General features: G+C 40.5%; 1 protein-coding gene across 3 annotated transcripts in view; it reads left to right on the forward strand.

Moving 5' to 3' along the window:
* LOC135198019 (ras-related protein Rab-5B-like) overlaps positions 1–25,276 on the forward strand; it is a 55,059-nt gene that overhangs the window by 25,131 nt on the left and 4,652 nt on the right. For 2 of the 3 annotated variants that reach the window (XM_064225375.1, XM_064225373.1), the window contains exons 2-3: positions 8,820–8,991; positions 23,449–23,600. In XM_064225375.1, the coding sequence (XP_064081445.1) occupies positions 8,826–8,991; positions 23,449–23,600 (318 nt within the window). In that variant the 5' untranslated portion in view covers positions 8,820–8,825. Of the gene's footprint in view, positions 1–7,983; positions 8,062–8,819; positions 8,992–23,448; positions 23,601–25,276 lie in introns of those variants that run through there. The other variant, XM_064225372.1, reaches the window with a different exon arrangement.

Below are 25,276 nucleotides of genomic sequence, written 5' to 3' on the forward strand. Positions count from 1 at the left end.
AGAAAGACTCTCTTCAAATGGTGGAGCAAATGTGGGAAAAAGAGGCCATCGAACTTGTGCAGGATCCACACTCCCCGGGATTTTGACAATCGCCTTTTTCTAGTACCAAAGGCATCGGGGGGGTGGAGGCCAGTTCTGGACGTAAGCGCTCTGAAATCGCTTCGTTACAGAAACAGAAGTTTCGCATGGAAAACGTCCGCCTCTGTAATGTCGGCTCTTCGTCCAGGAGATTGGATGGTCTCTCTGGACCTACAAGACGCATATTTCCACGTTCCCATTCACCATTTGTCAAAGAAATATCTTCGCTTTGTAATAGGAGACAAGATCTTTCAGTTCAGGGCTCTGTGCTTCGGTCTGTCTACAGCCCCACAAGTATTCACCAACCTGATGGCGAATGTAGCAAGATGGCTTCACCTAGAGGGGATAAACATCTCCCTCTACTTGGACGACTGGCTGATCAGGGCCAAGTCGAAGATTCAGTGCTTGGAGGACTTAGAAGTAACAAGGAACATGATAGATCGCTAGGGTTGCTCGTCAACCTCGAGAAGTCAACAACTGATCCCCAGCCAGAACTGGTCTATCTGGGGATTCAGATGGTTCTCGGGGTTTTCGGGTATATCCTTCGCGAGAAAGAATCGCTCGAAGGTTTGTCGAGAATCTCGAGCTTCTTGAGAGAAAGAACAGCTCAGCGAGGGATTTCCTGAGCCTTTTAGGGACCCTGTCCTCATTGGAAAAAGTTCTTCTCGCTAGGGAGACTTCACCTTCGCCCTCTTCAGTTTTTCCTCAAAGAGGTGTGGAGTTGGAAAGACGGGTCACTCTCGGACATCTTCCAACTTCCACAAGAAGTAAAAGATCATCTGAAGTGGTGGATCCCTCCGCTTCAAAAGAACGAAGGCATATCGCTTGCTCTGCAGAACCCAGACCAAGTGTTATTTTACCGACGCTTCGGAGTCGGGATGGGGAGCGACGCTAGGAGCAAGGGAGGTGTCAGCACCTGACAAAGGAACAGGTGTCCTGGCACATCAATTGCAAGGAACAATTGTGGCCATACACCTAGCCTTAAAGTTCTTCGAAGAGATAGTCAGAGACGGGGTGACTACAGATAAACTCGGACACACCACGGCTCTGCTTACATACGCAAGCAAGGAGGCACGCACTCTTTCTCCCTCTATCAGTTGACAAGACACCTGTTAACCTGGACGGAAGAAAGAGGCATAACTCTCCTCACAAGGTTTGTTCAAGGGATCAAGAATGTGAGAGCGGACAGACTGAGCAGGAGAAACCAGGTCCTTCCCACAGAATGGACTCTACACGAGGAAGTGTGTCGAAGTCTTTGGTCCCTGTGGGGGAGACCTCACATAGACCTGTTTGCGACGTTCCTCTCCAAAAGAATAGAGATCTTTTGCTCTCTAGTGGAAGATCCAGAGCCTTCGCAATAGACGCGTTTCTCATGGATTGGTCGGGTGTGGACGCATACGCTTCCCCCGTTTCAAAATCCTGGGGGAAGTGCTCAGGAAGTTCGTAGCTTCGAAGAGCACGAAGTTGACACTCATAGCCCCATTTTGGCCAGCCCAGGAGAATGGTTCACGGAGGTACTGGAGTGGATAGTGGACTTCCCCAGATCGCTTCCAAACAGACACGATCTACTCAGACAACCCCACTTCGAGAGGTTTCATCACAACCTCCCAGGTCTCGCTCTGACTGCCTTTCGACTATCGAAAGACTTGTCAGAGCGAGAGGCTTTTCTCGCAAGGCTGCGGGCTCTATCGCTAGAGCCCGCAGAGCTTCGACGAGAAGAGTATACCAGTCAAAGTGGGAAGTCTTTAGGAGGTGGTGTAAGGGTCAGAAGCTGTCCTCCTCCAGTACCTCTATAGTGAACATTGCCGATTTCCTCCTCTTTCTGAGAGAGGAATCACACCTATCTGTCTCGACAATAAAAGGATACAGAAGCATGCTGTCTTCAGTATTCAAGGAATCGAGGCCTGGACATTGCTAACGACAAAGATCTACACGATCTAATTAGATCTTTGAGACTTCGAAAGCAGCTACTCCTAGAACACCTAGTTGGAATCTAGACGTGGTCCTGAAATTCCTTTCATCGGATAAATTCGAGCTTTACATCTGGCGTCTTCCGCGACGTCACTAGGAAATGCTTGTTCCTGGTGGCTCTCGCTACAGCCAAGAGGACGAGCGAATTACACGCTCTGGATTCCACGGTGGGGTTCAAAGGAGATGCTGCCATCTGTTCTTCCAGACAATGTTTCTGGCAAAGAACGAAAACCTGTCAAAACCTTGGCCCAGAAGTTTTGAGGTAAAAGGCCTATCTAACCTTGTAGGCAGAGAGATAGAGAGTCTCTCTGTCCAGTGAGAGCTCTTAAATACTATTTAGAGAGGAAGAGACAGATGGAGCTTGTCAACAAGGTCTTTGGTGTGCGGTGAAGAACCCCAAAAAGACTCATGTCCAAGAACGCCTTGCTTTCTTTGTGAGAAGCGTTATTACGGACGCTCACAAGAACTGCTCGGAGGAATCCTTCGGTCTTCTAAAGGTCAAGACTCATGAAGTGAGGGCAGTAGCAACGTCTTTGGCATTCCAAAAGAATATGTCTCTAAAGAATATCATTGAGACTACATATTGGAGGTGCAATTCAGTGTTGCATCTCATTATCTGAAGGATGTAGAGTGACCTATGAGAAGTGCTTCTCGCTAGGTCCTTTTGTATCAGCAGATACAGTACTGGGTCTTGGAGCAAAGACTGATCCTTAATTTTGTGTTTTTATCGTACATAAACCCTCTTGTCAGATATGTGCTTGGTTTTCTATTAGCAAGCTCACTACTGTCGCACGGGAGCAGAGTGTCATTGCTGGTAGGGTATCAAGGGTATGTATGACTAGTAGGGAGTACAAATTTTTTTTTTTGTATATTTTGTAATGAAAGTGTAATTATGTTTCGAGTTTTTGGTTGTTTGTAAGGAGTTCGGGGATAACTCCTTACAATCTTAGAACTAACATGAATGTTAGGATCAGGTGATCGGGATCGGTTTTGTGCTCCTTGAACAAGGTGTATTGTCATGTTAGTGGAATAGCACCCAATGACAAAGGCCTTTAGGCTCTGCCGAGTAAGTGGATAAGACCCCATTGGCAGACCCACAAGAACTCTTAGCCATAGATCAATATCTCGCTGAGGCTCTTGAGGCTAAGCAGACTCCAAGGCAGTAGCCGCGAAGTCTTCAGCCTAATAAGGTAGGAACCAAGGTTTATTATTAATACCTACAACATATGTTGTTTACCTGTCTATTTCAGTTGTTAGCTGTCTCTTACCCACCACCCAATGGGTGCTAATCAGCTAAGTATATATCTGGCAGGGAAGTTGAATGTATAAAAATGATATTGTCATGTTACAATAAAGTTTTATACATACTTACCTGACAGATTATATACGATTAATGGCCCACCCAGCCTCCCGCAGGAGACGGTGGAAGAGAAGAATTCTGATAGAAAACGGGATGGTTCCTAGTCCTGCCACCCAGGGCAGGGCGGTAGATCACCTGACCTACCTGTAGCGTGTGCCGCGAAATTTGAAATTCTGTCGGAGACGACGGAGTCTATAGCTAAGTATATATCTGTCAGGTAAGTATGTATAAAACTTTATTGTAACATGGACAATATCATCTTTACAAAAAACTTAAAATAAAATTTATTTTGTCTTTTTTTTGATTTTTACATTTCTTTTTACTTTTTTATACTTTACGTAATTTCAATTTCTTCACCACCGAATGGATGCCAGTCCGTTTACGGAATTTTTCGAACCACCCATGAGAAGCCTTGAACTCTGGGGTTGCCGTTGATGTCCCCTCTCCGCCGTCATCTTCGGCTTGGGCAATCAAATCGCCGAAAATAGCGCTGGCCTTCTGGCAGATTGCCGTCTCGGTTATTGTATCGCCATCGATTTCTTTGTCCTCGATCCATACAAGGAGCAGCCTTTCCATTTCATTATGCACATGGCTCCTCTTGTTGGACAAAATAGTCACGCCCTTGGAAGGTGTAGCTGCTTTGATGGCTTCCTTCTGCTTAAGGATGGTGCCTATCGTCGACGGATTTCGGCCGTATTCCTTAGCGATCACACTCATACTTTTTTTATTACGTATCTCCATTTTTGTCTCCATAGAAACCATTCTCTTCTTTCTGTGAACTTCAGCAACTTTCTTGGGACCCATGACTAATATGTACTGTACGTAATTAAGTTACGTATGTAGTAGCATACTAATTAGGTTTCTCACAACACGATAAAGTAGCACAACGAAATCACTAACGAATTTACGATACTAAACGAAATCGTTGGACCGAACGAATGCCACATGCGTAGGATAAAGCTTCGGGTGCGAAGTGGCCGAGCGAAGGCACACCACCACGTAAGATGCATGATGGGAGGGATGCTGTCCAATAGGAGAGGATCTCATGACTTGGCTAGCATCAAGAACCAATGGGAGAGCAGGAGGATGGCGGCGAGTCTACTAGAACTAAGATGGCAGCACGCGGCGCGAGTTTCAAAATTGTTATTGGGCGAATCTCAGACTTTAAGAAACCTTTCGTATCTTGAAAACTTTTCGTATGTAGAGCAGTAAAATTTTTTGTGTCGGCTTTCGTATCTCGAGTTTTTCGTAAGTTGAGCCTTTCGTATCTCGAGGTACCACTGTATACGTATTTGGATGCTGATGTTGGAGTCGAACTCAATGCTAAGGGAATGTCACATGATAGATTTGAAGAAATACTACGTTTTCTGCATTTCACTAATAATCAGGCACTAAACAAGGATGACAAAATGGCAAAAATCCAACCTCTAATGACCATTTGAACACAAAATTTGCCATAGCCTACTACACGGATCAACATAAATCACTTGAATAGGCAATGATATAATATTTTAGTAGGCATGGATGCAAACAGTGCATTCAGAAAAAAACTGAGATTTGGATGCAAAGCTTGATGCCTAAATTCTCCACTTGGATGTCTAGCTATTTTTTTTTAAATATACCAGAGATGCTTTACTTTGAAAACCACTTCACAAGTTTACCATTAGTAAATCACCTATCAGGGATAAACTATGGAGCAACCAAAAAATTAAGGAACAAGAGAATTCCGACGACTTTTCCTAAAAACTCCACAAATGAAATGAAGGTTCCTCGAGGCAATATGGATATTGTTGTGGATATTCACAAGATGTTGGTTTCAGTGGTATCTAATATTCTCCTATTTATCCCCTGGAAAGTGTATCTCAATGGTGAGCAAAGGACAAAATGATAATTAGCATAAGTCAGTCAGACAACAAAAAGAAAATTAGCGTAAGTCAACCTTATCTCATTGGTGATTACAACAGACACATGGGTGGCACAGATGGGGTGGACCAGAACATCAACTGTTATCATATATCAGTTAGAATGAAGAAGTTGGGGTGGCCTATATTTTTTCTCAGATTGATGGAAGCAACTTTCCACTGTTGTCATTCAGGCACTTCACTGCAAGAACATATCTTCAGCAGGCAGAACCACTTGTGGGAATAGGCCAGTCAAGACAGTTTTTCTGAGTTATTCCATATGTATTTTATGACAGTGTTGGTCAAACTTTTGGAAAACAGGCATGGAAATGTGCTCTATCTTCGTGCAAATATCGTCCTTCATAAGGGAGTATGAAATGTGGTGTTCCATCATATATAAAATGCTTTGTTGAGTATCTGGTTTCTTATTGTGTGATATCAGGGAATTTACCTCAAAATTTAAGTATGAATGAATTTCCTTTCTAAAGCATATCTACAGCAAGTATCATAGTTTCCTTTTAAACATTTAATTATGTAACTATGTATTCAAATACTGTCAGCGCATGCAACAGTGGTAGAGCTTATGAGAGAAATTTCAGTAGTAAACTGCAATATTATCTTTATAACATTCTGTAATACATATTATTTAGTGTCTTGTGTCTGATACATACTCTTAATAATGACAAAATACCAATGGACTTTATCATAAAAAATCTCCTCAATAAAAATGTGTACTACCCCATATCTGCCTGACCTACTGTATATAGTAGGTCTTAAATATGGGCAAATACCAATAAAAATGCATAGATTATACGATTATATCATATGAATAGTATACATATGAAGCTAAAATAAAAAAAAAAAAGATTTTAAATAAAATTCAGTCAGTAATGGGTTAAGATAGTAGCATACGTATGAGTATAGTCGAGTGGTTGGAGATTTTGAAAAGGGTAAGGGTTCCCATGAATTGAAGCAACCGTATAGAACTGTTATGATTAATGAATGCTAAAGTGTTCTTGTACCCAGTGGGGGGGGGGGCTGTTAGTACCATCAGTGCACCTCATGCATTGCACTGTAGGCTTCACTTTGTTCTTTGCAGTGTCCCTTTAACTACTACCTGCATCCCCTTTCATTCCTTTTACTATACCTTCACCTTCATTCGTAATCTCTTTCTTCCATCTTACTTTGCTCCCTCTCCTAACAATTGATTCATAGTGCAACTGCAAGCCTTTCCTCCTGTTAAACCTTTCAATCCTTTTACTGTCAGTTTCACTTATAGTGCTAAATGGCCTCATAGGTCCTAGTGCTTGACCATTGGCTTGATTTCTAAATTCTATTCTATTCTATAGTGTTCTTGTAACCTTAGAGGACTTAGATGAAAATGACAGAGAATAATTAGAGTAAAAATTTGCCATTCAGATCTTTTGTATTATAGAAAAGTTCAGAATATATTTTTTAAAAATCTGTAAACTATTACATAATATTCAATTATGTAGTATGTATTGTCTAATCAGTATGTATATTATCCTTGGTGTGTTTCCTGTGATAGAAGTTAAACGTCTGGCCTACAACATTCAGGCACAGGTGTGGAAATACACTTAGTAATTGCGTTTAGTCGTCCCCAATCTGTCTAAACTTGAGGGAGACCCAGAATAGAATATACATTTTTTACTGTCCTGAATTTTTCTATACATATGTATGTTTAGATTGTATGTCATGCAGAAAGTTTATGAAAGTAGATTAGTTAATAATTGGTTGTTGAAAGACAAAAAATATCATTGGTGGTAAAGTGCTTGGGGGATTTGATAATCTTTCCATGTGGAAAAAACATGTTTCTGTTCCTTGTTTTAAGAAATGGGACCATGAACGCATGGTGGAATAGTTATTTGACCCGCATGGTAATTAGGTATTCATTATTTTCAAGGTACAATAGTTTTTATGGTAAATTTCAGCTGTCAAATAACTTGTAAAGTTTTTTTGTTTTTTTACACAGCATAATTTGATTAAGTACCCATATCTTGACAGTGTAATATAATTTATGTAACCATTTAGTTCATGTGTGCTCTTTGGCATTGAATTTATTATTAGCCAAGCTCTCTCTCTCTCTCTCTCTCTCTCTCTCTCTCTCTCTCTCTCTCTCTCTCTCTCTCTCTCTCTCTCTCTCTCTCTCTCTTTTGTATGAAAATTACTCCTTTTTTTTCCCTCACTGATTGTTCTTTTCATAGCTCAGTCTGTTCTGTTCATAGCTAGTGTGACTGAAACGAAAGAGCTGTCAGTATCTTCATTGTTGCCTCTTTCACAAAGCTTGCAAGATTTAAATACCTTGACCTTGTTCTTAACCTTGTTCTCCCAGTGTGTGTTAAGAGCATAAATGGAAGGTTTGCCACAAAAAATATGTGAAGAGTTGTTTTTAACTAGACCCGTTCGTGTGGTAGTTTGTCAGTTTTATGTAATTTGTACTCTGGTTATCACTAGGTTTAGATTAGTGAGAACAGGAGTATATTTCTGGGCTGATCCATCCGCGTTGCCATTCCACTTGTAGTAGTGAGTCACACTTAGCACTTATGAGGTGTCTTGCCATGTGATGTGTTGAGCAAGGGCATTACATGTCCCTGTGTTGTGTGAGTGTAGTATATATATTCTTTAGGGAATAAGCCAGTTTCAACAAATGTTTATGTTGTGAGTTTAATGCAGACTGGACTTCTGAAGTGCTCATACATATATTTGTTTTTGTGTGATTGTTCACTTGAGGTATGTGAACTATTTTCATGTTTGACTTTCAAGAGTATGCAGTACTGGCCTTTAGAAGTTGGATAATAATCACTGCCTGTTGTATAGAGAAGTTGTGCTAGTTATATTTTAAATTTTAAGGCAAATGAGAGTTTTAATTTTGTTTCATCTTTAAAGTTATTTTCCCTTAAGTTATGTTTCCCCTGCAAAACTGCATTTTCTCTTTTTTTTTTTGTGGTTGCTGTTTAGAATGCAGAATAGTATACATTAAGCATTTGTAATTTTTCCTAATTGTATCTACTCAAGGAAGTTCGATTTATTAAAGGGATGTTTTGTTTATATTAGGTTTTTATTGTAAGTTATATTTAAATGTATAGTGCATACCCTTTAAAAGTTGCTTGCAGTAATTTTGTTCATGTGCTGTATGACTATTAATCTTATACGTATATAATTTTTTTTTTTAAATGATGCAAAAGGTTTTCAATTAGGTCTTATTATGACCTTGTTTATTTTTCTACCTAAAAAGTAATCACTGATCTTTGCTAATAGCCTTGTTTGTTAGCTCTCTCTCTCTCTCTCTCTCTCTCTCTCTCTCTCTCTCTCTCTCTCTCTCTCTCTCTCTCTCTCTCTCTCTCTCTCTGTGATTACTGAATGTTCGTCTTTTTTTTATTTATTTAAATCCTTGTTAGAGACACTTTATATCTCCATTTACCTGGGTATTAAGACATCTTTAATTTCTTAATGGTATCACCGAATAGTAATGTGATTTTACATTTCAGATAATTATGGCACAGAGAGGAGGAGCACAGAGACCTGGTAATGGAGGTGGTCAAGGAAAGATCTGTCAGTTCAAACTTGTGTTGCTTGGAGAATCTGCTGTTGGGAAGTCCTCACTTGTTTTAAGATTCGTAAAAGGCCAGTTTCACGAATATCAAGAATCCACTATTGGTGGTAAGTATTGTTTCATTTCCATGTATGTACAGTATTTTGAATCATTTACTGGCATTTATGCTATATTTCCTGTAGGGGGGTTAGTACCATCAATGCACCTCATGCAGTGCACTGTAGGCATTACTTAAGATTCTTTGTAGTGTCCCTTCATCAACTAGATGCTACCCCTTTCATTCCTTTTACTCTACCGTTGTTCATATTGCATATCGGTCTTCCATCTTACTTTCCACCCTCTCCTAACAATTGAGTCATAGTCCAAGTGCAAAGTTTTCCTCCTGTTACGCCATTCAGACCTGGAGACAGGTATTTTTAATCTCTTCAGTATGCTTAAGTCTATTAGATGTAAGAGGTTCAGTGGTCAGTAGAGTTATTGGAGCAGAAGCGATAGAGTCTACTCTGCAAGGCAGTTAAGGAAAGATTGAGTGCGTCACGGAGTGTGTTACGCGGTCTCTGACCAGCTATTACCTCGTACACGCAGGAGTGGCCACATCTCACAGATTCCTTGCTTACAATCTTTGATTGTTTTTAATTGGTTGCCAGCTAGCTCTTGGAAATTATCCTATTGTTAAGACCTTAGGTTTGTTAGCTATGAAAAATACAATTGATTGAAACTGACTTTTTAGTTATTTAGTTATCATCTAGCATTTTTATTAATTTTTAAGGATTATGGAACAGTATTCTAGAACGTTATTTACGTTTCTTACGGGGCTTATACATTTATCATTAAATATTGTAAAATTGGGAGTACTTTAATTATTATATCAACAGTAAAGCAATTACTGTAAAGATTATATCAGCAGTGAATAAAAATATGATCAGTACTACTACCAGCACAGCATAATGTAAAGGGCTTTAGTGAAAATCTGACACTCGTGTCTTTCCTGTACTTTTATCTTCCAAATATCTCCATTCATCTGCAGCCATCATTTTCAAAGTTTTCATCCAAGTTTTATTTTTCACAGGAGCCCAGTTGACACTATCACTTGACTTCCATTGTGATGTCCATATAGCATTACAGATTGCACTAGACCTGAATATTATCTTGCTTTTATTGGAAATTTGTAGCCTGTCCATATTTTGATTTGCCTTTAAAGTCTAAATTCAGACTTGAGAGAATTGTTTTTTACACCATTTTTCCTAAATATTTGAATGATTCAGCCTCATAAATCCTATTGCCATTGGCTGTAATGTTATGTCATCCTCTGTGCATAGTCTGCCTTCGTCATACTCTGCACAAACGACAGCTTGAACATTTTTATGATGGCTTTTCCCTTTTAAGAGATTTGGTATGTAATGAGTTTTCTCTATTCTCCTTTGTCTTGTGGTCTTTTAATTAGGGCTCCTGTCTGGTGTAAGTTGTACCTCACCTCTTACTCTTATTTGCTTAAACCTCATACTGGTCCTAGTCCTGCTACTTCTGTATGTACTGCTTGTCAGAGATGAGTGCGCTGTCTCCCTTCATTCTTTCCAGCCATTAGACAGTACATCTCTCCAAATTCCTTCCAATTTCCTCATTTGTAGTTTGATCTTCCCATTAAGTGTGGGTCATGAACTTTCAACTCATTGTAGTCATATCTTTTCAAAATACAGACACCACTCTACTTAAAAACAAGCTATGTTCTTGGTAGCCATGTTTATAATGAATTGTTTGTAAGTTGGTTATTTTACTCTTCATGCCAATTTAAGTACAGTATGATATATAATCAATACATAAAGTATTGTACATTGTTTCTATCCTAAAACTATAACTTACATACAGTATTGTACGTTCAGAATACATACAACAAACAAAATTTGAACTTATGGGTGGCAAAGGGGAGTACTCTGAACACAATTTTAATTTGCGATCCTGTTTATCGGTATCTGAATGTTCCTAAGTAGGGTGTTGTCTGCATCCATTTCTTCATAAGTGCCTAAATTTCTGCTGGATGTTTTATACATTCAACTTACCTGTCAGATATATACATAGCTATAGACTCCGTCGTTCCCCCGACAGAATTTCAAATTTCGCGGCACTCGCTACAGGTAGGTCAGGTGATCTACCGCCCTGCTCTGGGTGGCAGGGCTAGGAACTATTCCCGTTTTCTAATCAGATTCTCTCTGTCGCCGGCTGTATCAACATTGTTGTTACTTCCTCCTGACTAGAATTCGTTTTTCGCAAAGCTTTTGATCATCTCTCGCTGATATTTGGTGACGTACTTGGATCGTTGTTTGGCATTCGCTATCGTGGACTGTTTTTTGGACTTGGTTTTTGGAATTTGTGAATATGTCTGATTCTAGTGTTAGTTTCAGAGTGTGTGTGAATGAGGGCTGTTAAGGTGAGGATTCCGAAAGCTTCGGTAGATCCTCACACTATTTGTAGGGGGTGTAGAATGGTTGAATGTTCGATTGAGAATACGTTGTAACGAGTGTGAGAAACTGAGTTGCACAAGAGTGGAAGAATCTAACTTCTTACTTGAAGAAGTTAGAGAAAGATAGAGAGAGGAAGGCGGCTTATAAAACCCGCAGAATGTCTGCCTCTCATGATTTACTATCTAGCTCTGTAGCTTCTTCCTATGTAATCATGACCATTCTGTTTCAGCCAGTTCACAAATTGCTAATCCCTCTAGTTCTGCTTCGGAAATAGCAGAACTTAGAGCTTCCCTTCAGAAAATGCAGGAAAAAGTCGCAGCATTGGAAGGTAAGGAAAGTGAATGTGGTAGTGATGTTAGTGTCCCCAGTGTAGTGGAGGGTGGGGGCGTCTGGTCGTCTCTGCGACGCTCCCAGGCCTAGACCTCTTCCAAGCTCCCTGGCCCGGAGGAGAAGGAAAGTCGAAAGCCGTACGGGGGTTGTGGAGAATCCCCAACGATCAGGCGTCCCTTCGGCAGAATCGATCGTATCGACTGCCAAGGACCGCTATAGGGAAAAGCGTTCCTTCGAGAGTGCTTTTCGTCGTCTAGTTCGCCTTCTCCGAGAAGAGGATGGAAGGAGTCGAATCTTTCCCGTCCTTTGAAGAGGAGTATGATAGAGCATGAGCTCAATTCGCGTCCCGAGCGCTTCTCGGAGGAGCGCCTTCGGTAATAAGAAGGCGAGAATACATTCAGACTCTGGGTCTGGAAGGGATCCTAGAGCGCCTTCCAGATCTCCCTCTCCTAATTCGGAAGATTCCTCAACCAGGAAAATTTTGAAGAATATGCAAGAGCAATTAGCCTTGTTAGTAGGAACTCGTTATAAGGAGCCTACTCGTAAGAAGGATGATAGGCTTCCTATTAAAAGATCTAAATGCCTTTCTCCTGTCGGGCGCGACGCATCCTTCAGGGGAGTTGTCGCACAGGCGGGCCATCTCTGGGTGGGGGGGAGCGGTGCGCTAGACAGGAGAGAAGTAAGAAAGGAAGTTACTCCTGTCAGAGTAGGGCGCCACCAGAAGCCAGGCTCCGAGTAGGCGCAACGAGCCATTACAACATTCAAGAGCTTCAATCAAGCGCCAAGAGTTAGCTGAAGAGGAAGATCCTGTTTAGGAGTAGAGCGCTTGTGAGACGGAAAGCGCCTACCGGAATCAATACTCATACTAAACATCAGACGCATTCTAAGGATCAGGAGTATTTGGAACGACGTGCTCCTACCACGGCGCCAGGAGTCGTCGGACCTAGATACTCCTCCCAGGCGCCAGGAGTATTCTGAACCTGAATACTCCTCCCAGGCGCCAGAGTATTCCGAAACTTATACTCCTCCCCAGGTGCCAGGAGTACTCTGGACTTAATACTCCTCCCAGGCGCCGGAAGTATCCGAAGCTTATACTCCTCCCAGGCGCACAGGAGTATTCTGAACTTAATACTCCTACCACGCGCCAGGAGTATTCTGAACAAAATGCGCCTACTAGAAGCCAGGAGTATTCGAGGCGCTCTGCGCCTGCCAAGCGCCAGGAGTATTCCAAACAAACACGTTACTCCTCCCAGGCGAGATACTCCTGCTGTACACCAGGCGCATTCCTCGTATGAAGAGCCTGACACTCGTAAGAGAGTAAGAGAGAGTCAGAAGAAAGAAGAGAGCCTTCTCCTTCCGAGCCTATCAACCCAGAAGATGCCTCGAGGACGAATGAAGGAGGATCTTCTAATTATAAAGTTCTTTCGTCCGCCCTTCTATTGGAGGATATGAGACTCTTTGACGCCACTGCTCCCCTTCTCCACGCTCGTCATTTTCGAGCACGACAAGTCTTCCTCTTTCCTTAAAATGAAGCCTGCTATATCTATGAGGAGGGCTCTACATTCTCTTGACTCCTGGTTCAAGAAGAAGAAGGAGTTAGGAAGGACGGTCTTTTGTATGCCTCCCGCTAAACTTACAGGGAGGAGAGGCATTTGGTACGAAACGGGAGAGGATATGGGATTGTCTCTGTCCGTTTCAGCTGAATCAGACTTCTCGAGTTTGGTGGATTCGTCGAGAAGGCACGCCTTGATGCAGCGAAGGTAACATGGGGGCTTTCGGAAACGGACCATCTCCTCAAGGGACTTTTTCACACTTTAGAAGTTTTTAACTTCTTAGATTGGTCCCTTGGGTTCTGGCCAAGAAATCTCAGGAAAGGAACAACTCGACCCAGAAACCCTAAATTGCATCCTCGCCTGCATTGATAAGGCTGTTCAGGATGGATCGGCTGAGGTATGCTCCTCTTTGGTGCAGGAGTTTTAAGAAAAGGGCGGTGCACAGTGCTTTCCTCACGAAGGCCCGTCTCTCTTGCAGAGAGCCGCCTATGTTTGCGCCTCTCTCTGAACACCTTTTTCCCTCGCAGTTGGTGAAGGACATCGCGCATTCTCTGACGGAAAAGGCCACCCAGGATCTCCTTAGACAATCCTCAAGGAAGAATAGGCCTGTGGCTAGTGAGGAAAAGAAAGTGGCTCGCCCAACTCAGCAGCAGCCCTTTCGAGGAGGTCTTCCAACTAGATCGATCGCCAGAAGGAAGTCAACCGAAAAGAGGGGCAGGTCTTCCTTCCGTCCCTTTAAGAAAGGGAAGTGAGAATTCTGTCCTGCCAGACACCCGTAGGAGCCAGGTTTACATTCTTTTGCGAAAGCCTGGGAAGACATAGGAGCGAATCCTTGGACGATGTCGATTATCAAGAAGGGGTATCGCATCCCATTCAAGGACATTCCTCCCTTGACAACATCACCGAGGGAATTGTCCGCCAGATACAGGGACCCTGTTCTGATGGATACTCTTCGTCAGATGGTGGAACAGATGTGGGACAAAAGAGCAATAGAGCTAGTGCTGGATTGCAACTCCCCGGGTTTTACAATCGCTTGTTTCTTGTAGCAAAAGCCACAAAAGCCTCGGGGGGATGGAGACCGGTTCTGGACGTAAGTGCGCTGAACAAATTTTGTTCGAACAACAGAAGTTCAGCATGGAAACGTCTTGCTTCCAGTCATTGCAGCCACTGCGGCAAGGGGATTGGATGGTGTCCCTAGACCTTCAGGACGCATACTTCCACATCCCGATCCACCATTCGTCGAGGAAGTACCTTCGATTTATGTTCGAAGGGAAGAAATTTTAAATCAGTTCAGGGCCCTGTGTTTCGGCCTGTCCACGGCTCCTCAAGCTTCACAGACGTGATGGAAAATGGTAGCAAGGCACTTACATTTGAAAGGGATAAATGTCTCCCTCCCGTACCTGGACGACTGGCTCATCAGAGCCAGGTCTCAAAAGCAGTGTTTGGAGGACCTGTTAATAACACTGGAATTGACAAAATCTTTGGGATTGATCGTGAACCTCGAGAAGTCTCAGATGATCCCCAGCCAGAACGTGGTTTATCTGGGGATTCAGATGGATTCTCGGGGTTTTGTTTTCGGGAGTTTTTCCATCTCAAGAGAGAATAAAGAAAGGCTGTGCCACAGTATCGAACTTTCTAGGGAAAGAGCGCACTTCAGCGAGGGAATGGCTGAGCCTTCTGGAACCCTTTCCTCGCTCGCAACAGTTCTTTCTCCTAGGAAGATTTAACATCTTCGACCCAGATTCAGTTCTTCCTAAGAAGAAGTTGGAGTTGGAAGACAGGTCAGCTCTCGGCACGTTTTCCAATCTCGGAAGAAATAAGACATCATTTGAAGTGGTGGTTGATTCCATTAAGGGAAAACAAAGGAGTGTCCCTGCAAGTACGGAACCCAAGCCTGACATTGTTTTTCAGACGCCTCGGAGGCGGGTGGGCTGCAACATTGGGGATCCAAAGAAGTGTCAGGCACCTGGTTCGGCAGAACAGGTGTCATGGCACATAAATTGCAAAGAGCTCTTAGCAATTCACCTGGCGCTAAAGAGCTTCGAACACTTAGTCAGAGGCAAAGTCGTGCAGATAAATTCAGACAATACGACAGCTCTGGCTTATGTCAGAAGCAAGGAGGGACGCACTCTTTTGCTCTGTACGAGCTGGCAAGGGATCTACTGATTTGGGCGAACCAAAGGAAGGTAGTTCTTCTAACAAGGTTTGTTCAAGGGGAGAGGAATGTGAGAGCGGACAGATTGAGCAGGAGATTCCAGGTCCTTCCCACAGAATGGACACTCCACTCAGAAGTCTGTCAAGAGCTTTGGCTCCTTTGGGGGAAGCCTCAAATAGATCTTTTCGCCACATTCCTCTCCAAAAGGATAGAAACATTTTGTGCCCTGGTGGAGGATCCCCGGGCTTATGCAACAGACGCCTTTCTCCTGGACTGGTCAGGGATAGACGTTTACGCTTTTCCCCCGTTCAAGATACTGGGGGAAGTAGTCAGAAAATTCGTGGCATCCGAAGGAACCAAGATGACTCTGATCGCTCCGTATTGGCCAGCTCAAATTTGGTTCACAGAGGTGATGGAATGGACAGTGGACTTCCCCAGATCTCTTCCAAACAGAATAGATCTGCTCAAACAACCCCACTTCGAGACCGGTACGCCATCAAAATCTACCCGCTCTTGCTCTGACTGCCTTTCGACTATCGAAAGACTTGTCAGAGCGAGAGGGTTTTCTCGCCAGGCAGCAAACGCAATTGCTAGAGCCCGCGATCATCTACTAGGCGAGTGTACCAATCGAAAGTGGGAAGTTTTCAGAAACTGGTGTAGGTCGAAGAAGCTGTCCTCTTCCAGTACCTCTGTGACCGAAATTGCAGATTTCCTTCTGTTTCTTAGACAAAGTCGCATCTCTCGTACCGACTATTAAGGGGTAAAAGGAGTATGCTTTCAGCAGTCTTTAGAAACAGAGGATTAGATCTAACGAATGATAAGGATTTGCACGACCTCATTCGTTCCTTCGAAACATCTAAATCACTTGAACCTAAGGTTCCAAGCTGGAACTTAGATGTGGTTTCTTAAATTTCTATCATCAGATGAATTCGAACCACTTCACACTGCTTCGTTTCGTAACATCACTAGAAAGTGTTTGTTTCTGATGTCTCTTGCAACGGCAAAAAGAATCAGTGAGTTGCACGCCCTTGAATCAAGAGTTGGCTTCAAAGGAGACTCTGCAATTTGTTCATTTCAGTCCCCTCTTTTTTGCCAAAAATGAAAACCCTTCGAATCCCTGGCCCAGGAGCTTCGAAGTGAAAGGACTTTCTAGTTTGGTGGGCAGAGAGGCAGAAAGATCCCTTTGCCCAGTTAGAGCTCTAAAATTTTATCTGGACAGGAAGAAGAGTGGGGGGTTCGCATAAAGGTCTTTGGTGCTCAGTGAAAGACCCCAAGAGAGCAATGTCCAGAACGCATTAGCCTTCTTTGTTAGAAGTGTTATCTCAGAAGCTCAGTAAGAATTGTCCAGATGATTCTTTTAATCTTTTAAGAGTGAGAGCCCACGAAGTTTAGAGCAATCGCAACCTCGGTGGCGTTCCAAAGAAATATGTCACTAAAGAACATTTTGGAACGCAACTTATTGGAGATGCAACTCTGTGTTTGCATCCCATTATTTAAAAGACGTGCGAGTTGTTACGTATGATAAATGTTTTTCTTTAGGTCCGTTTGTGTCAGCACAGACGGTTTCTGGGTAAAGGAGAAAGCACCAATCCTTAAAATTATGTACGTAACCCTCTTGTCGGATGTGTTCTCGGGTTTTCGGTGTATGGGAGTGTCGTTGTCGCACAGGCGGCCTTCACTTCTCTTCATTTGAAAATCGAGTGACATCTGACTATTAGAGGGGTACAAAAATTTTGTTATTTTTTGTATGTATGAGTTTCGAGTTTGTGGTTGTTTGCTAAGAGTTTGGGGATAACTCTAAGCAATCTTAGAACTAACACGGGTTAGGATCGGGTGATCGGGATTGGTTGTGTGCTCCTTAAATAAGTGCGTGTTGTCATATAAGCGGATGTGCTCCCATTGACAAACGCCAGTTAGGATTCTGTCGAGTAAGTGGAAGAGACCCATCGACAGATCCACAAGAACTCTTGGCCACAGATCACTATCTCGCTAAGGCTCTTGAGATGAAGCAGACTCCTGGCAGTAGCCACGAAGTCTTCCATCTAAAAAGGTAGGAACTAAGGTTTATTTATACCTACAACATATGTTGTTTACCTGTCTAGTCAGTTGGTTAGCTGTCTCTTGCCCTCCACCAAAGGGTGTCAATCAGCTATGTATATATCTGACAGGTAAGTTGAATGTATGAAAATGACATTGTTATGATACAATAAAGTTTCATACATACTTACCTGGCAGATATACACAATTGAAAGACCCACCCAGCCTCCCCGCAGGAGACAGGTGAAGAGAGAATCTGATTAGAAAACGGGAATAGTTCCTAGCCCTGCCACCCAGAGCAGGCGGTGATCACCTGACCTACCTGTAGCGAGTGCCGCGAAATTTGAAATTCTGTCGGGAACGACGAGTCTATAGCTATGTATATATCTGCCAGGTAAGTATGTATGAAACTTTATTGTATCATAACAATGTCATTTTAGTACAGGTCTTTTGTGACCTAAAGTTTGTTTCTTTACTTGATATGACATATTACTAGTATATTAATAAGTAGTTTGGTTGTCTCTCCATGTCATCCAGGTTGCAGTTATCACAGCATGATTTTCCATGTCCTCTTCTCCATTTGTTCTTCTAGTGCATTTCAAACATCACATATTTACAGGTAGCCCCCGGTTTATAGTAGGGGTTCCATTCTCGAGACTTATCATAAGCCAAAAATTGTCGCAAGCCGTAGCATTGTTGAAATTATTAAAAAATCCTATGAAAATCTTACTTTTAATGCTTTGTATATATGGAAACTATATAAACTGCATTTTTTATGTGTTTTTCATAAAAAAAACTCCAAACATTGATTGTTTTTCCTTTTTGGAGTCATAGTTCTTCCGCCAGAGTGATGTCGTAAGATTCGTAACCCTGGAAATAATTTCTCGTGAACATAATTGAAAAGCGTCACAGCCCCAGGAAGTCGTAGGCCGAAACCACCATATACACTGCCTGTATTTGATTTATACTTGAAATCTTGAACATTTCATGACACCATATCTTGACATTCAAGCGCCTCAGTGGCGTGGTGGGTATGGTGTTTCCTTCCCACCGGTCGGGTCCGCGGGTTGGGTTCGATTCTCGGCCATTCCATTGAGGAGTGAGAGATGTGTATTTCTGGTAATAGAAGTTCACTCTCGACGTGGTTCGGAAGTCATGTAAAGCCGTTGGTCCCGTTGCTGAATAACCACTGGTTCCATGCAACGTAAAAACACCATACAAACAAACATATCTGACATTCAAACAGTACCAAGCAAGTTCTTATATCTCACAGTAGTAATAGTTATGAAGTTATGAATACAACTAAGCCATGGTTCTACACTTTTGTGAGGTGTGACCCAAAAAGGATTTGTTTTTAAATAACAGGTGGAAATTAGAGCAAAGTAAAAGTTATAGCAGGAAGGGACCTAATGTAACTGATGAAAAATAGAATAGTAAAATGCAAAAGTAAAAGCTCATTAAATGTTGTATAAATTATTTGTCGATGACTTCTCTCATTTGTTGCTTCCCAGACAAGTACCTCCAACTCTTGTAAACAAAATATGGTTGGGTCAAAGTTTGGTTTCAAATTCGCATAAATTACAATGGTAGAATTCTGTGTATCTGTTGAGTAATGGTTACCCATGTATATCGAAAGTATTACAGTAAATGAACAAAGGTGTATGACACAAACTAGATTCCTAATGTTGAGATTTAAGAAATAATTTGCCTTCTCTTCTCATTTGGCTGATACAAAAGCATGTCTGAAGCACATTTACAAAAATTGCCAAAGTTTTGTATGATACCTACTTATTTGTGTTCTAATTGCTCTTCACTGAGGATGAAGGCTTGAGTCTGCTCAAGTTTCTCGTGAATGCTGCATTCCCATCTGCCACCTCTTGTAGACTAAAAGAGTAAAATCCTTTTTATCCTTTCCATTGGAATTCTTCAGGAATCTTGTTTCTAGACCTTGCTGGTTTGAAGCTGAATTAGTTGACAGATATTTCCAAATTTACCACTAGTATAAGATCAGAAATGAAAGTTATTCACTTATTAAGAATACCATCCAAAAATGCTGTTTACAGTGAGTCAGCAAAACCTTTTAAAAAGTCTTATGTACCCATCTCCCAAATAAGGACATACAGGAGTTTAGCTCGTCTATGGTTAATTATCATTATTGATTCATTATTATTATTGATATACGTATTGTAACCAGACCATTTGAGTTACAACACTTAACTGAAATGTTGACATTAGCAAACACATATTTTGGTTAGAAATGTACTACATTCTATATGTTAAAACTTATTTCTTGACATGAAGTTATTACTCCACTTTATACCACTTGGCATAAAAATAATACTGTACCTTATACCACACAAATAATTCCAAATCTGTTAAGTCTTTTAGGGCGTTTTTCCTCATATCAAATGCAGGATTTCCATACGTAGCTGCTGCTTGGCACTGTATTAAAGCTCAAGGAACTAATCTGTATTGATTTAGTATTTATTCCATACCCTCATTAATCTTACAAATTCTAGGTTAGAGGTTTTTTTTATGTTAAACCAGAGTTCAAGAAGTAAATGAGCACCTCCACTAACTGGAAATTAAATGGATAAATGGGCAGATAATGCTAAATTAAGAGTTACCTGTAGCTTGTATAGGGCCATTTTACCTTATTACATTGCTACGAAAAGTTAGGGAGAGCTGATAGCCTTAGTGGGAATCCTGTTGGAAGTTACCAAAAAGGCTCTTCTATGGAGCTGAATTTAGACTTAAGAAAATGGGAAAGTGTTTGGTTATACACAAATTGGGTATAACACTAATTACCCATGGTTTTAATTCTGGTTTAGTACTAAAGTCTTGTGATCCAAGAGGAGGCCATTTCTGCTCAAGTTTTCAAGATGGAAAGGTTAACTGCCTGATTTTTGATGTGCTAGTCTTCTTAGTAATTTTGTTTTTGTAGAGTATCATTTGTGATTTGTGTATTTTTCTATATTAAGGTTTTTCATATTGTTAATATTTGTGGGGTAGAATGTCATCGATGCTTGGTTCACATTTCATTTTACTGTTGTTGAATATCTAAGGTGGGAAGGAAGTACCGTATATACTCGCGTATCGTGTGACTTTTGAAGCCCTAATTTTGGAGCTAATTTTAAGGTGGTCGCATCTTACATGAGATACAAAATTCGAGTATGTAATAATCATGTATTAGTATCATATGATCAAATACAAACATAATAGATATGCATCTTTTCCATGGATATTTTTAAAAGTTTTGTTTTACTTCACTGCATCCAATAATATTATATGTATTTTCATATTACTGTTTGCTTGTATTATAAAATACAAACGGCAATCAATGTTTTGTTTTTGGAAATCGGCTGAGGGCAATTGCGAAGTAAGTTTGTTTTGCTGTGTTGAACTCAAATCAGAGTGACTTTCTTGCCTCTAGTTAGCGCAAATGAATCTCAAGATACTCTATTTATATGAGACAAGGTTATTTTATGTTATACAAGGTGTTTTCAGGTGGAAATATCACTTGATAACGTATTGTTTGTGAATGAAATTTAGTTAATTATTTCGTTAGTAGATGGCGGTGAGGGCGTGTTTATTGCGTAAACAAAATTCAACATTGTTTAATATTTTCACTTTATCTCATCAGAATACTACAAGCTTTACATATTTATCTTTTATTGGAGTGAAAACAGTAAAATGTGTTCTTTTCATGCCCACAAAGTTTGCGAAAGTTTCATCCACGTTGCTGATGTATGATAATAGTTGTTAGCGTATCAACATTCTTTCCTAAATTTCAGCTAAAACTTACAGATTAAGTTTAGCTATATATGCCCTTGCCAGTCTTTTATCCAAAGTGAGTAAGGCTATAATACTATTATCATGCATCGGCAACAAGGCTATAACTCAAGTAAACTTATGCCATCAAACACAACCGTATATAGAATTGAGAGAGAATGATTTTAATCAGAACTTCAGGTCTTGAAAGAACACATTTTACTGTTGTTTTCACAGCGATAAAAGATAAGTAACGTAATGGCAAAGTTCCTACTACAATGAAATAAAGTGAAAATAGCGAACGGAATCTCGTAATATTTTTACACAATAAACATGTCCACAATGCAATCTGTTAACGAAAAAAATACTTTAGTTCACGAGACATTAAATTTATATTTCGACTTAAAAACACATCCTATAATGACAAATTACTTTGTCTCAAATAAGTAGAGTATCTAGATATTTTACGCTAACTAGAAGAGAGGCTATTCGCTCCAAGATTAGTTAAATACGGAGAAATAAACTCGTATTCGCCATCAGCTGATTTCCATACAAAACACTGACTGTTTTGTTAGTATGTTATGATACAATAATATGAGAATGCATACAATATTATTGGATACTGTAATGTATAACTTTTTAAAAGAATCAGAAAAGATGCATATTCATTGTGTATTTGTCGTAAGTATACGTAGCAGTCAGCAGCTTGACATTGCTCAATTAGGTACGCCGATGTCGGTCCGAATCTGATTCCAGTTTCGTGTCCAATATTGGCTTTTATTAATAAATTACTAAATTATATCGTATATGTAGTATACAGTATACTGAAGGCTAGGCTACTGTATTCGTATATATACGATATATGTACCACCATATCATCATCGTATAGGCGAGGCTAACTTGAATGTTATTCAATTTCTCTTGGTACTGAGTCGTCATAAGCCATTGTGCATTGAACCTAGAGAATTAGCTGAAATTAATAATTAGTATGCCATATATGTATAAAGTATGCTGTGTGTGTAGGCTAGGCTACACGTCCAAATCGATTTATGACTGGTTGTTCGTAACCAATTACGGTAGTAAGTCGACTACTACCTGTATAATGTAAAAATATATATGTCCTATTCTCATTAACGTCATTTGTAACGTAACTATGGTAATTTTTTTACTATTGTACGATGGTTGAAATGCAAGCAAAAAGGCTGTTTATATCGGATTGGTTGTTCACAGCAAATCAGCTGTTTCTGGCTGTATGCGTTTTCCAAACAAGTAAATTATTATTACCGATACTTTTTGCATTTCTTTTACTTTTTTAAACTTAACTAGAAGATGGGATAGTTTTAAACTTAACTAGAAGATGGGATAGATTAAGAGATGGAGAAAAGGGGTTAGCCTAACAAAAAAATGGAATAGATGAAGAGGAAGAAAAGAGGTTAAGCCTATTGTTAAATTTTGGTCTCGTAAATTTAACTCGAATGATACGTGAGATATGTAATAAAACCATGCTTTGAGGGTGAAAATTTGGGGGTCGCATGATATTCGAGATCGCATGTTATGCGAGTATATGCTGTATTTAATATTTCATATATCCAAGTACTATTGTTATTGGTGTTGATTCGTTATTTTAGTATGATATTTTAGTTTCTTTAGAAGAAACTCCTGAAGATTTATGATCCCAAAGGGGGTTTAAGTGCCATCAGTTCACCTCATGCGGTGCACTTTAGGCATTACTTAAGGTTCCTTGCTGTCACTCTTTGGCTCCTAGCTGCAACCCCTTTCATTCTTTTTACTGTACCACCGTTCATATTCTTTTAATTTTCCTTTCCACCCTCTCGTAACAATTATTTCCCAACTGCAAGGTTTTCTTTTCTGTAATCCTGGTTACTCTTGAAAATTCATTTCAATTGAATGACCTCATAGGTCCCAGCACTTGGCCTTGGGCCTAAATCCTGTAGTCAGTTCTATTCTTATTTTATCCGTAAAGAATATGACCATTCTTCATACTCTTCAATAGTGTTAATGTAAAGGGATTAACTACTTTTAACTGGCTAGCCCTAGATTACCTCAAAACTAACTCAGCGTGCTTATTTTTCCTAAGGAAATACAGAGCACTGCTCTTTATATAGGTGTATCCTTCAGTGGTAAGTTTAGACCAGATACTATTTGGAACTAAGTAGGGGTTCTTCTATGTCTGAAGCATGCTGCACAATTTGCTATTCATTAATTTTTAGAATGTTATAATTTGATTTTCTCTTTCAGCGGCTTTCTTGACCCAAACGGTATGTTTGGACGATACCACAGTAAAATTTGAAATTTGGGACACAGCTGGCCAAGAACGATATCATAGTCTAGCTCCAATGTACTATCGGGGTGCACAGGCAGCCATTGTCGTTTATGATATTACTAATCAAGTGAGTATTTGACAGAAATAAACCTTTAGTTGTAGAATACTTTTGCATTAAATTATTTGGCTCAATTTTTTTTTATGTACATAAGTGTTCTGTTATGGTGGTAAAAAAAAACAGCTATCAGGTAATGTTATATAGTATTTAGACTGCATCTTAACTTTGTCATCTGTGTTTTAAAATAAGAGAAGCTTTTTGTTAATCATGAATGTACCATTAATTTGATTATCCTTGTAAGAACATGGTAGAGTGAATTCTCATGAGTGTTATAAAGGCATAAAGCTGTTGTTGGGGGCATCACTTGAGCTCAGCCTTGACTACAGTATGGTCCCGAAATATGCGAGATCAGATTGTGCAATTCCCCTTTTATGCAGTCGCTAGTTCTCAAAAGTAGATTTTCTGTATCTGCGAAGCCGTTCAAAGTCTGCGAGTCATGCGCCACAAAACTTATCAAATCTATTGCCTTGTCAAGAATTTGGAGTTCGCTGTTGTCCGAGAGAAAGGGGGGGATGCAAGAGAAAGATTTCCTGCTCAGCCATTGGTTAAAACGGAAGGCTTACTCGCCTCGGTGGTGTGGTTTGTATGGTGTTGGCGTGCTACCTCGGTGGCCGCGAGTTCGATCCTCAGGCATTCCACTGAGGGGTGAGAGATGTGTATTTCTGGTGATAGAAGTTCACTCTCAACGTGGTTCGCAAGTCACGTAAAGCCGTTGGTCCCGTTGCTGAATAACCACTGGTTACATGCAACGTAAGAACACCATACATACAAAACAAGACAGAAGGCTCCTGCTCAGCATTGGCTAAGATGGAAGGCTCCGCCTCGCGCATTTGTGACGTCACAGCGCATGATCCACCAGGCACCGAAACCTCAAATGGTTCACAAGGCCTTCCTTCTGCAGAACTCTTCATCGAGTTTGAAGGCTTTTTGGCAGAGGATGGGTAGAGGAAATTCCACCCAAAAGGTTTTTTTTAAAGATTTTTACAGCAGGAAATGACTATTGTACAGTACACTTGCACCCAATGGTGGTAGTGTTTGCATGTCGGAGTTTTCACCATCCTGGGTGTAATTTTAAAATTTTTCAAGTTACTAAAACTGTAAAACCTTTTAATGTTTTATTTATCCATAAGAACAATTTCATTTAAAAAAAATATAGTACATAGAAAGTATTAAAAATGGGTGGTAAAAAAGTTTGACTGGATAAGTTGCTGCTTGTCTTGGCCGTAATGGAATTAGTATTCCCATAAGGTATGCGTATCAAAATCTGTGATTTTCCAGTTATGCGCGGCTGCGAGGCAACCAAATTCTCGCATAATTAGGGACTGAACTGTAGTTCTTAATTGCAGTGTGCCCGTGTATGAATTCATGATTTGAATGTTAAAAAAATTACTGGAAAATTTTTAATAAAAACTGTTGGTTCCCAAATGTCAAATATGTATTAGCTGCATGCTGACCACACTAATAATGTAAATACACAAAAATTAAAAAAAAATAAATAAAAATAGTTTCAGCTTAATACAAAGCTATCATTATTAGTGCCTCTGTAAGGGGTATTGCCATAGGTCATCTCTTTTAGGGGAATTTATGCATTACTTTAGGGAGTTTATAGCATCTCATTGCCTTTTAGCTCCATCCACATTTACTTCTTCTCCATTCCACTTTCTTCAGTCTTCAGTCTTGCTGTA

Source organism: Macrobrachium nipponense, chromosome 21 (assembly GCF_015104395.2).
Source record: "Macrobrachium nipponense isolate FS-2020 chromosome 21, ASM1510439v2, whole genome shotgun sequence".
NCBI lineage: Eukaryota > Metazoa > Arthropoda > Malacostraca > Decapoda > Palaemonidae > Macrobrachium > Macrobrachium nipponense.